The sequence below is a fragment of the Pristis pectinata genome, chromosome 9 (assembly GCF_009764475.1).
Source record: "Pristis pectinata isolate sPriPec2 chromosome 9, sPriPec2.1.pri, whole genome shotgun sequence".
Taxonomy (NCBI): domain Eukaryota; kingdom Metazoa; phylum Chordata; class Chondrichthyes; order Rhinopristiformes; family Pristidae; genus Pristis; species Pristis pectinata.
This window is the reverse complement of record NC_067413.1, coordinates 56,333,075-56,346,452: the sequence shown is the minus strand read 5'-3', so window position 1 is coordinate 56,346,452 and position 13,378 is coordinate 56,333,075. Positions and strand designations below refer to the sequence as shown.

Here is a 13,378-nt window from a genome sequence, read left to right as displayed (position 1 = left end):
CTATCTACCTGAGGCGCCACTTTCAGCAAATTATGCACGGGAACTCTTAGGTCCCCCTGTTCCATAACAGTCCCCAGGGCCATAACATTCACTATATAAGTCCTACTCTGGTTTGATCTCCCAAAATGTAATACCTCGCATTTATCTGGATTGAAAGCCATTTGCCAATCCTCAGCCCACATACAGTACCTAGTTGATCAAGATCCCCCTGTATTTTTCATAACCTTCTACACTACAAAGCCACCTGTATTAGTATCATCTGCAAACATACTAACCATGCCTTGTACATTCACATCCAAATTGTTTATATAAATTACAAACAACAAAGGTCCCAGCACCAATCCCTGTGACACACCACTAGACACAGACCTCCAATCTGAGAAAAAACCCTCGACCATCACCCTCTGCTTCCTAGCACTGAGCTGTCTCCCCTGGATCCCATGCAATCTAACCTTTCCAGACTAGCCTGCCGTGAGGGACTTTGTCAAAGACCATGCTAAAGTCCATATAGACAATATCCACTGCACCACTCTCATCTACCCTCTCAGTTACCTTCTCAAAGAACTCCAAGACATTTGTCAGACATGACCTACCATGCACAAAGTCGTGCTGACAGCCCCGAATCTTTCCAAATGTTGGTAGATCCTGTCCCTTAGAATCCCCTCCAGCAATTTACCCACCACCAACATCAGACTCAGCCTGTAGTTCCCTGACTTGTTTTTGCTACGCTTTTTAAACAATGGTACCACATTAGCTACTCTCCAGTCCTTTGTGACCTGTGGACAGAGATGAAGCAAAAATCTTTGCAAGGGCCTCCGTAATTTCTTCTCTAGCTCCCACAAGGTCCAAGAATGCACCAGGTCAGGCCCTGGGGATTTATCTGCCATAATGCACTTTAAGCTCTCCATTACCTCCTCCCTGATAATTCTTATATGCTGCAAGACATCATCACTCTTTTCCCTTATTTCTTTAGCCTCCATTGTTTGCTCCACAGTAAAAACGGAAGAGAAATATTCATCAAAACTCTCTCCCATTTCTATTGGTTCCACACACAGATGGCCATGCTGATCTTTAAGGGGACTCCTAATATACCTATAGAATCTCTTGGAATTTTGACTCACCTTGCCTGCCAGATCCTTCTCGTATCCTCCTTTTGCCCCCCTAACTTGTCTCTTAAGTGCACCCCTACTCTTATTTAGTCATCAAGAGATTCACTCGTTCCCAATTGCTTATGCGCAGTGTATGCCTCTTTTTCATAACCAGAACCTGAATTTTCCCATCAACCAGGGTTCCCTAAGCCTACCAGCCCTTGTCCTTCACCCTAACACAATCATGCAGGCCCTGAACTCTTGACATCACACTTTTAAAAGCCTTCCACTTGGCAGTGGCAGCTTTCCCTGTAAAAAATCTCACCCAATCAACCACGGCAAGATCCCGCCTAATGGCTCCAAAATTTGCTCTGTCCCAGTTCAGGACCCTAACCTGTGAGACGGTCATATACTTCTCCATAACTATTTTAAAACTAATAGAATTATGGTCACTGGACCTAAAGTGCTCACCGACAGACACTTGCGCCACTTGCCCTACCTCATTCTTCAGGACCATTTTTATGTCCTCTTTCACCAAGAAGGCAACTCTCCCTCCACTCTTACCTGCACCTCTGTCATGCATGTAGTATCTATATCCTGGATCAATGAGCTGCCAGTCCTGCCCTTCCTTCAACCGTGTTTCTGTTATAGAACCATACAACAATACGGCACAATACAGGCCCTTCGGCCCATGATGTTGTGCCACCCTTCAAACCACACCGAAGACTATTTAACCCCTTCCTCCCACATATCCCTCTAACTTAAATTCATCCATATGCTTATCTAACAATGTCTTGAACTTGTCCAATGTATCAGCCTCCACCACCACCCCAGGCAGCGCATTCCATGCACCAACCACTCTCTGGGTGAAAAACCTCCCTCTGACATCACACTTGAACTTCCCACCCAATACCTTAAAGCCATGTCCTCTTGTTTTGAGCATTGGCACCCTGGGAAAGAAGCGATGGCCACCCACTCCATCTATTCCTCTCAATATCTTGTATACCTCTATCATGTCTCCCCTCATCCTCCTTCTCTCCAATGAGAACAGCCCTAGCTCCTTTAGTCTCTCCTCATAGTCCATACTCTCTAATCCAGGAAGCATCCTGGTAAATCTCCTCTGCACCCTTTCCAACACCTCCACATCCTTCCTATAATGAGGCGACCAGAACTAGACACTGTACCCTAAGTGTGGCCTAACCAGAGTTTTGTAAAGCTGCATCATCACTTCGTGGCTCTTAAACTCAATCCCCCGACTTATAAAAGCTAACATCCCGTAAGCTTTCTTAACTACCCTATCCACCTGCGAGGCAACTTTCAGTGATCTGTGGATATGAACCCCCAGATCCCTCTGCTCCTCTACACTGCCCAGAATCCTGCTGTTTACCTTGTACTCCGCCTTGGAGTTTGTCCTTCCAAAGTGTACTACCTCACACTTCTCTGGATTAAACTCCAATTGCCATTTGTCAGCCCAGCTCTACATCCTATCAATATCCTTCTGCAAGCTTCAACAGCCCTCCACACTATCCACAACACCACCAATCTTTGTGTCATATGCAAACTTGCTAACTCAGCCTTCCACCCCCTCATCTAAGTCGTTAATGAATATCACAAAAAATAGAGGTCCCAGAACCAATCCCTGTGGGACTAGTCACAGCCCTCCAATCCGAATGCACTCCCTCCACCACAACCCTCTGCTTTCTACAGGCAAGCACATTTATCTGCCATCTCCTCCTATTCCTACCTTCACTATCGCGTGGCACTGGCAGCAATCCCAAGACCACTACCCTCAAGGTCCTGTCCTTCAGCTCGCTAAACTCACTTTTCAGGACCTCATCCCTCTTCCCACCTATGTCATTGGTACCAACATGAACTACGACTTCTGGCTGTTCTCCCTCCCGCTTTAGAATCCTGTGACCCGATCAGTGACATCTCGGACCCTGGCACCTGGGAGGCAACAAACCATCCGGGATTCATGCTCACTGCCACAGAACCTCCTATCTGTTTCCCTGACTATCGAGTCCCCTATACCTACTGCCTTCCTCTTCTCCTCCCTTCCCTCCTGAGCAGCAGGACCAGTCCCAGTGCCACAGACCTGGCTACTGCTGCTAGGCCCCGGCAGGTCATCTCCCTCAACAGCCTCCAAAGCGGAAAACCTGCTACTGAGGGGAACAGCCTCTGGGGTCCTCTGCTCTATCTGCCTGTTCATTTTCTTTTCCCTTTTCCCACCCCTGACAGTCACCATTCTATCTACTTCCTGGACTCCAGAATTACCTGCTCTAAGGTGGGTGACCATCTCCTGATGTAGGATATCTACAAAACTCTCCCCCTCCCTGATGCTGCGCAGTGTTTGAAGCTGTAACTCCAGCTCATCGATTTTGAGCCTAAGTTCCTCAAGCACTTACTGCAGATGTGGCCATCTTGGACCGCAGCAAGGTCCACACATTCCCACATCAAGTACCTACAGCATACCACCATGTCGTCCATATGAACTAATTCCATTTTCTTCACCCTAGTTTTTCCGACTTAAATATTTATCACAGATAACAGGTAAACCTTACCTTTACCTACCTACCAGCTACTCACCTGCCTCGCCCCTTTACCGCCTAAGCCCCTTAAGCCAAAGCGCGACCACTCTGCTCCCTCTCACTCCACTACCCGCTCCGACGCTACCCGCTGGATACGGCGGTTCACTTTTTAAACTGCCTGCGCCTTACCTGCCGATGTCACACGCCTGGTCAGTCCAGCCCCCACTCTTCCCGACTAAAACTTATAGAAACACTTAAAAATATAACTTTTTAAATAAAATATAAAAATTAAAAATATAAAAAAATAAAAATATAAATATAAAAATCTAACCCTAATAATCACAACCCTATTAAAAACTAACCCTTATAATTAAAACCCTATTAAAAAATAAGTAAAAAAGTAAAACCTATCTGCTCTGAAGTCTTCCGAAGCGAAACCCGCGAAGCCTCCTATAGCTATGATATCCCAGTCCCCCGAGCCAATCCACGCCCTGAGTTCATTTAGAGAAGCTTAATGTAATTGAACCAAGTCAACATGGTTTTAGAAAGGTAAATCCTTTTTGACAAATTTACTAGAGTTCTTTGAGGATATAGCAAGCGGAGTTGATAGAGGGAAACCTGAAAATGTAGATTTTTTTGATTTTCAGAAGACATTTTGTCTTCTAGTTGTAAACATAATAGGGTAGTATTAGTGGGAGATTTTAACTTCCCTATTATTGACTGTGCCAACCATAGTGGATGGAATAGAACTTGTGAAATGTGTCCAAGAAAGCTTCCTTGACCAATATATGGCGGGACCTACTAGAGACGGTAGACCACTGGACCTCGTCCTGGGGAATGAGATGGGGCAAGTGGCAGAAGTGTCTGTCAGCAAGCACTTTGGGTCCATTTGTCATCTCGGAATTAAGTTCTCACTTCCGTCCGCTGTTAAGTAACACAGTGCCACGAAGTCGATTTGATAAAACGCGTTTATTAGCAGTGCACCACTAAGGAGAGGTCTCTTCAGCACTCGTTAAGAGTCGCTTCCCGAGGTCTCTCCGTACAAAGGAGCAGACAGAAATTTATACAGATATTGTCACACACACTTAATGCATGCGGCGCCGTGAGTTTCAGTCAAGCCACAGAGGTCCCGAGACAGACATCGCACCTATTGTCCAGCATAATTGAGTTATAATCAAGAAATTCAAAGACAGGTATCACCCCTCATTGTTTAGGACAAGCTTCCCTTTCGTTGTTTATTGCACCCAGTACTCCTATTGTCTCGCATAACGGGACTGAAACCAAGGTTCCGGACAAAGTAATTAACACCTTATCCATTTTTTCTATCAGCTATAGGTACGGTGACAGTTTTTAACCCTTTACTTCCTCACAGTGACCGTAATTCTATTAGTTTTAAAATAGCTATGAAGAAGGATATGACCGTCTCACAGGTTAGGGTCCTGAATTGGAGCAGAACAAATCTTGGAGCCATTAGGCGGGATCTTGCAGTGGTTGATTGGGTGAGATTGTCAGCAGGGAACGGAGCGTCTGCCAAGTAGGAGGCTTTTTAAAGTGTGATATCAAAGAGTTTAGGGCCTGCATATTCAATGTTAGGGTGAAGGGCAAGGCCAGCAGGTTTAGGGAACCTTTGTTGACGAAAGATATTGAGGTTCTGGTTAAGAAAACGAGGGAGGCATCACTGCGCATAAGCAATTGGGAACTAGTGAATCTCTTGATGATGACAAGAAGTGTAGGAGTGCACTTAAGAGAGAGGTTAGGAGAGCAAAAAGATGATATGAAAAGGATCTGACAAGTAAGGTGAAGCAAAATCCCAAGAGATTCTATAGGTATATGAAGTGTATGGTGGATTAAAGGAAATGGGTGAGATTTTTAATGAAGATTTCTCTACAGTTTCTCTTGTGGAGAAAATGATGGAAATTAAGGAAATGGGGGTGTTGTTTTGGACCACATACAAATTAGCAGGGAGCAGGTATCAGAGGGCTTAAACTGCATTAAGGTGGATAAATCCCCATGGCCTGACCTGATGCATTCTTGGACCTTGTGGAAAGCTAGAGAAGAAATTGTCGAGGCCCTTGCAGAGTTTTGCTTCATCTCTGGCCACAGGTGAGGTTCCGGAGGACTGGAGAGTGGCTTATGTGGTACCATTATTTAAAAAGGGTAGCAAAACCAAGTCTGGAAACTACAGAATAGTGAGTCTGACATTGTTGGTGAGTAAATTGCTGGAGGGGATTCTGAGGGACTGGATCTACCAACATTTGGAGAGACAGGGTCTAATTCGGGAGTGTCAGCATGAGTGTGGGTGTGTTAGGTCGTGTCTGACAAATGTCTTGGAGTTCTTCCAGGAGGTAACCAATAGTGTAAATGAGGGTAGAGCAGTGGATGTTGTCTATATGGACTTTAGCAAGGCCATTGACAAGGTCCCTCATGGCAGGAAGGATAGATCACATGGGATCCAGGGGAGATAGCAGATTGGATTCATAATTAGCTCAGTGCTAGGAAGCAGAGGGTGATAGTCAAGGGTTGCTTCTCAGACTGGAGGCCTGTGTCTAGTGGTGTGCCACAGGGGTCAGTGCTGAGACCTTTGTTGTTTGTAATTTATATAAGCAATTTGGATGTGAGCATCCAAGTCATGGTTAGTAAGTTTGCGTATGAAACTAAAATAGGTGGTGTTGTTGATAGTGTAGAAGGTTATGAAAAATTACAGGGGGATCTTGGTCAGCTAGGTATGTGGGCTGAGGATTGACAAATGGCTTTCAATCCAGATAAATGTGAGTTATTGCACTTTGGGAGATCAAACCAGAGTAGGTCTTATTCAGTGAATGGTAGAGCCCTGGGGATTGCGATGGAACAGAGAGACCAAGGAGTGCAAGTGCATAGTTCACTGTAAGCAGTATCACAGGTAGATAGCGTGGTAAAGAAGTCGGTTGGCATGCTGGCCATCATCAATCAGAGCATTGAATATAGGAGTTGGGAAGCTATGTTGCAGTTATATAAGATGTTGGTGGGGCTGCACTTGGGAGTATTGTGTACAGTTTTGGTTACCCTGTTACAGGAAAGATATTATTAAACTAGAAAGAGTGCAGAAAAGACTTACCAGGACATTGCCTGGACTTGGGGGCCTGAGTTACAAGGAGAGGTTGCATAGACTAGGACTTTATTCCCTGGAACGTAGGAGATTGTAGGGCGACATGACAGAGGGGAAAATGAGGGGAAAAATCAGGGTGAAAGCATGTATGTTATTCCCAGAGAATGGGGTGACAAACAAGAGGGCATAGGTTTGAGATCAGAGGCGAGAGATTTTAAAAGGACATCAGGGCAGATTCTTCATGCAATGGGTGGTGCAAATTTGGAATGAGCTGCCAGAAACTATAGTTGAGATAGGACATTAGCAACATTTTAATGCTATCTAGTTAAGTATATGGATAGGAAGGGTTTAGAGGGCTATGGGCCAAATGCAGGCAGATGGGACTAGCTCGCTGGGCAACACAGGTGGTATGGACGAGTTGGGCCGAAGGGCCTGTTTCCATGCTGTATGACTCTATGAAATTTGACAAGGTGCCACATAAAAAACTGGTACACAAGATAACAGTAAATGGTTTTAGGGGAAATGTGTTAGTATAGATTGAAGATTAGTTATCGCATTGAAGGCGGAGAGTCAGGTCTTTTCAGGCTGGAAGAATGTAACTAGTGGAGTGCCCCAAGATCAGTTATTGGCTCTTAATTATTTATGATTTATATTAATGACGTAGAGGAGAGGGGTGAGTGTAACCTATCCAAGTTTGCTGAAGACATGAAAGTAAGTGGGAGGGTATGTTTGATGAGGATGTTAGGACTCTGCAACTGGATGATTTGAGCAAGTGAATGAAAATTTGGCAAATTGAGTTTAATGCAGGAAGCTGTAAGGTTATGCACTTTGGTGAGAGGAATCTAAAGGCAGCATGTTATCTAGATGGAGATGCATCTCACATGAGTGAAGTACAGATGGAAAAACGATGTGCTGGAGGAACTCAGCGGGTCAGGCAGCATATGTCCAGATGAAGGGTATCAACCCAAAACGTTGACTGTCCATTTCCACCTACTGATGCTGCGTGACCTGTTGAGTTTCTCAAGCAGCTTGATTTTTGACCCAGATTGCATTATCTGCAGTCTCTTGTGTTTCTGAAGTACAAAAGTATCTAGGTGTTCTTGTACATGAATCGCAAAAACAGCAGATATATCAAATGGTTAGAAAGGCAAATGGCATATTAGTCTCTATTGTAAGAGGGTTGGAGTTTAGAAATAGGTAAGTATTGTTACAATTATACAGGGTGCTGGTGAGGCCACTCCTGCACTACTGTGCATAATTTTGGTTCCCCTATATAAGCAGTCCAAAAGAGATTCGTTTAGCTAATTCTTGGGATTAGAGGGTTATCCTATATGAGTGGCTAAAGAAATTAGAGTTAAATTGCTATTTCTGAGTTTGGAAGATTGAGGGGTGATCTTATTGAAACACATAAGATCTTTAGGGAACATGGCAAGGAAGATGTTGAGATGGTTCCATTAGTGGGAAAATCTTGAATGTGGGGGCAACGTTACAAGATTAAGGGCAGTCATTTAGCATTGAGATGAGTAGGAACTTTTTCTCAGAGAGGGTGGTGAATCTCCAGAGTTCTCTGTCCAAGAGGATTGTGAAGACCAGATCATTGTGAATTGTTTAAAGAGGAAGAAAAGAAATTTTTGAAAGAACGAGAAGTTGAGGGCTATGGGGAACTGACACAAAAGGGGAGATAATGCTTGGGCAGATCAGCCAGGATCCTGTTGAACAGTGGGGCAGGCTTGAGGGGTCAAGTGACCTACTCCTGCTCCTATTATGTCCTTATTCACCTCAGTCACCAAGAAGGACAAAGATGGCAGGCAAATGGGAAAATGACCAACTACAGGTATCCTTCCAAGTCACACACCATCCTGAGTTGGAAATAAATCACAGTTCCTTCATCACTATTGGGTCTGAATCTGGGAATTTCTTACAAAATAACTCTCAAAGTTGCTTTACCAGAGGGCCTCCAGCAATCCAAAAAGGCGACCCGTTACAAATTTCTCAAGGGCAATCACGAATGGCTAATGCATGTTGGTCTTGCGAATGATGCCCATAATCCCATAAATAATTTTAAAAATACTTAAAAAGAGGGGGGAAGAGACCAACATTCCCTCTCCAAATATATTCTGGCAAAGAACCGGTGCAAGATTTTTACTTCCCATCTCTTTCCCCAACCACTGAGAGGCTTCCTCTTTTCCATTACTGCCTACTGTGAAGAGATTAAGATAGAAGGCAAAGCCAGAAGTGACAGTAATAAGTGTTCAGACCAGTGTGCCTCTGAGGACACAGCTGAATAATAAGATGCTGTACCTGAGCTCGGTCTTTGTCAAACCAATTTACATCTGAAACATCAATCTACATTTTCTTTTTACAGATGCTAATGATCCTACTAGGCATTTCTAGCATTTTCTTCATTTTGGTTTGAATTTCCAGTATTTACATTATTTCCATTTTTGCATACTATTACCTGTTTGTTCATTGTTTGTAGGTGGCGGTGATATAAAGACTGCACCAGCTCCTGTGAGCATCTGGAGAACATACTTTGTTGCAAATGAATGGAATAATATTCAGACTATCAGAAAAATTAATCCTATTTTTCAAATTCTTGCTGTTGTTTTTCTTTTGGAAGTAAGTTTAACGCCTATCACTGAATAAAAATTCAAGATTCTTAAAGGAATAGATGAATGTAATCAAGTAACACACTTGAGATGTTATAAAACCAAATTCCTGGGAGAAAGGCATGATTAGACAAGGGAAGGTGCACAGATATCAGATTACCTGCTTTATCCAGAGAGTGATAAATGTTTAATGTAGGTATTTATAGAGAGAATAGAGGTATATAGTTTGGGAAATTTATACATATTTGAAGGACTGGTTAATTGGACAGCTAGTAGTTTTTGGAGCTGGCAGAATGAGATTTTATAGTATTTTCCAAAACTGAAATTTACTTTGTTTCCCAGACAAAAATACAGAATGTCATTACTTTTATCAGTACTTTTATGATTCATAGATTTTATCACACATTTTCATTCAGCACATGTATAGTTATTTTTTTCTTTTCGCCCCCTTCCCTTTTGAGATAATTCATACATTAATTATCAAGCCTGTGAATGAAGCAGGAATAGGATAAACAACTAACAAGTCAACATCATCCTTTGTCTGTATGCACAACACTGTGTCATTCCCTTTCTCTTGGTCTCCACCATATTATGGCCATTCCCTTTGTTCTCTCCATTCCACACCAACCCAACCCCATCCCACCCTCAGCATCTTGGTATTTTATATCTTAGTTTTCCTCATGCTGATCTTGAAGCATTAACTCTGCTTACAGTTCCACGAGTGGTGCCTGTTCTGAATATTTCCAGTATTTTCTGTTTTTATTTCAGACTTCCATCAGAGACAGTTTTTTTTGCTTTTTGGGAATAGCACATGCTCAGTGGAATGTACAAAGTTTATTTATGATTTTGCACCAAGTCAGCAACTCACAAAAGAAAATAGGCCAATTCATACTCCACAGATTGGCAGTTTATAGACCGTTGTTGGCAAAGAATGATATGAATTTTAAAGATGCTTATTCTTCATGGAATTGTAGGATGAGTATCTCCACTGTCTTTCCAAGTTTACAACAGGAAAGTTCATGGCTTTGATTTAATAAATAACACCTGACCATAATTCCTTTTGTGATCATCTGCCTTGGCTAGAATTGAGAGCTTGTACTAACTTAATGCAATGGCTAGTACTATAACTTCCAAAATCCTGTCTCTAAATTATGGGTTTAACCCCACATGTGCACCTCACTGTGCAACCTGCAGACTACTTCTGGTGACTGACCAGGTCACTTCTCTCTTTGCTGGAGTTTCTACACAGTTGAGGAAATGGTCCTTTTAAGGCCAGTCTCTTGCTCTTTTTTTATCAGCATTCTCCAGAGCTTCTCTTTGTGCTCAGTTCTGATTATGTGTCTTGCAACAACAATTGACCCTTTTGCAACAGGCTGATAATCTTACTTGTCAAGTCTCTTCACCAAATGGCCCTGAGCATGCAAGGAATCAGCCAGAACTCCCATTATCCTGTACATTTAAACTGGGAAATACATTGGTTAATTCTGCATATCTTTCTGCACATAACCAACTCCATGAATTGCTCAATTTAGGAAACCAATCTACTAACATTAAGAAATGTCATTCTGTTTAAATGACTTGATGGGGGAAAAGGTTCTACTCTAATGATGATTCTACAGTTAAAAGTTTCAAAGGCTGCGGGGAACTAGAATTGATGGGATCATTGTTCTTATGTAAATCTTGACGACAGCCACTCCACAGGCATTTAGAAAAGTAAGCAGACACTTCATTTCCTTCAGCTCACAGCCTTTTTTATTAAGAAGCTAATAATGGAGTCCCTTGGTTCTTCATGCATCTGGGATACAAATTCAGACAACTTTGCATGCACACAAAACAGCCTTAATAGAACAGCACCTTGAATGTGGATTGTGCATTCTTGCTGTTGGTAAAGGCTAAGGTTTGGGTAGTTTAAAAAGCAAAGCAATCTGGGATTCCTCCTGATATTGAAAGTCATCTTAATTGCTTGCAAGTACTCCAGAGCAGGTGGTAGGACCCAGGAAGGTTAGTCATTAAAGTTTGAATATTGGCCAGAAAACTGATCTAGCACTGATTCCCCAATGTCATAGAGTCATAGAGCAATACAGCACGGATACAGGCCCTTTGGCTCAACGGGTCCATGCCAACCAGTGTCCACCTAGCTAGTCCTGCGTTTGACCCATATCCCTCTAAGCCCCGTACCTCCATGTACCTATGCAAGTGCTTCTTAAATGATACTATTGTACCTGCCTCAACCATTTCCTCTGGCAGCTCATTCCGTATACTCACCACCCTCAGCATGAAAAAGTTGCCACTCAGGTCCCTTTTAAATCTTTCCCCTCTCACCCTAAATCTATGCCCCCTAGTTTTGGACTCCCCTACCGTGACTGTTACCGTCCACCTTATCTATGCCTCTCATAATTTTAAATATTTCTATAAGGTCGCCCCTCATTCTCCTATGTTCCAAGGAATAAACACCTAGCCTAGTCAACCTCTCCCTATAACTCAGGCCCTCTAGTCCTGGCAACATCCGCATAAATCTTTTCGGCACTCTTTCCATTTTAACCACATCTTTCCTATAACAGGGTGACCAAAACTGTACACAGTACTCCAAATGTGGCCTCACCAATGACTTAAACAACTGCAATATAATGTCCTAACTACAACACTCAACGCCCTGACTGATGAAGGCCAATGTGCTTAATGCCTTTCTCACCACCCTGTCTACCTGTGGCGCCACTTTCAACAAACGATGCACTTGTCCTCCTAGATTCCTCAGTTCCATTACCTCCTTAGTGCACTACCAGTCATAGTATGCAGTCCTATGCAGGTTTGACTTTCCAAACTGCATCACCTAACACTTATCTGTATTGAAATCCATTTGCCACTCTTCGGCCCACTTCCCTAACCAATCAAGATCCCCCTGTAATCTACGATAACCTTCTAGATTATCAACAACACCTCCTAATTTCATGTCACCAGCAAACTTACTGATTAAGCCTTGTGCGTTCGCATCCAAGTCATTGATATAAATAACAAATAACAAGAATCCCAACACCAACCCCTGCGGCACACCACTCTCCATTCTGAGAAAAAACCTTCAACCACCAGCCTCTATTTCCTACCTCCAAGTCAATTTTGAATCCACCTAACTAACTCACCCTGGATTCCATGGGACTGAATCTTCCAGACCAGCCTACCACGTGGGATCTTTTTGAAGGCCTTGAAAATTAGACAACATCCACTGCCCTACCCTCATCTACCATTTTGGTTACCTCTTCAAAAAACTCTAAAAGATTCGACAAGCATGACTTTCCACACACAAAGCCATGCTGATTCCTCCTAATCAGACTCGTCTATCCAAATGCTGGTAGATTCTGTCCCTCAGAATTCCCTCCAGTAACTTCCCCACTTCTGATATCAGTCTGATCGGTCTGTAGTTCCCTGGCTTGTCCCTGCTACCCTTCTTAAACAACGGAACAACATTAACATCCTTCCAGTCTTCAGGAACTTCACTATCGGCTAACGATGAAGCAAAAATCTCTGCAAGCACCTCCTCAATTTCTCCTCTAGCCTCCCACAAAGTCCAAGGATGCACTTGGTCAGGCCCCGGGGATTTACCCACCTTAATATACTGTAAAGTTGCAAATAACTCCTCACTGGTAATATGAATTTCTGCCAAAACATCTCCACTTTTTTTCCTTATCTCTTGAGAAGCCATGATTTTCTCCACAGTAAAACCGAGGAGAAATATTCATTAAAAATCCTACCCATCTCCTGCAACTCAAGACATAGGTGGCCCTGCTGATCTCTGAGGGGACCCACTCTCTCCCTAGCCACTCTTAATACAGCTATAGAAGCTCTTGGGATTTTCCTTAACCTTACCTGCCAGATCCATCTCATAACCTCTCTTTGCCCTCCTGATTTCCCTCTTATGAGTATTCTTAATCTTTTTATAGTCATCGAGGGATTCACTCATCCTCAACCTCCTATACCTAATGTATGCTTCCTTCTTTTTCTTGATATCCTCAATATCTCTCATGGGCCAGGGCTCCCTAAACTTGGCAGGTTTACCCTTCACCCTAACAGGAA

At 43.1% G+C, this 13,378-nt stretch overlaps 1 protein-coding gene across 1 annotated transcript in view; it reads left to right on the top strand.

Annotated features, from left to right (window-relative positions):
- tmem67 (transmembrane protein 67) overlaps positions 1-13,378 on the top strand; it is a 155,402-nt gene that overhangs the window by 111,846 nt on the left and 30,178 nt on the right. The window contains exon 19 of the mRNA XM_052023565.1: positions 9,181-9,320. Coding sequence (XP_051879525.1) covers positions 9,181-9,320 — 140 coding nt within the window. The remainder of the gene's footprint in view (positions 1-9,180; positions 9,321-13,378) is intronic.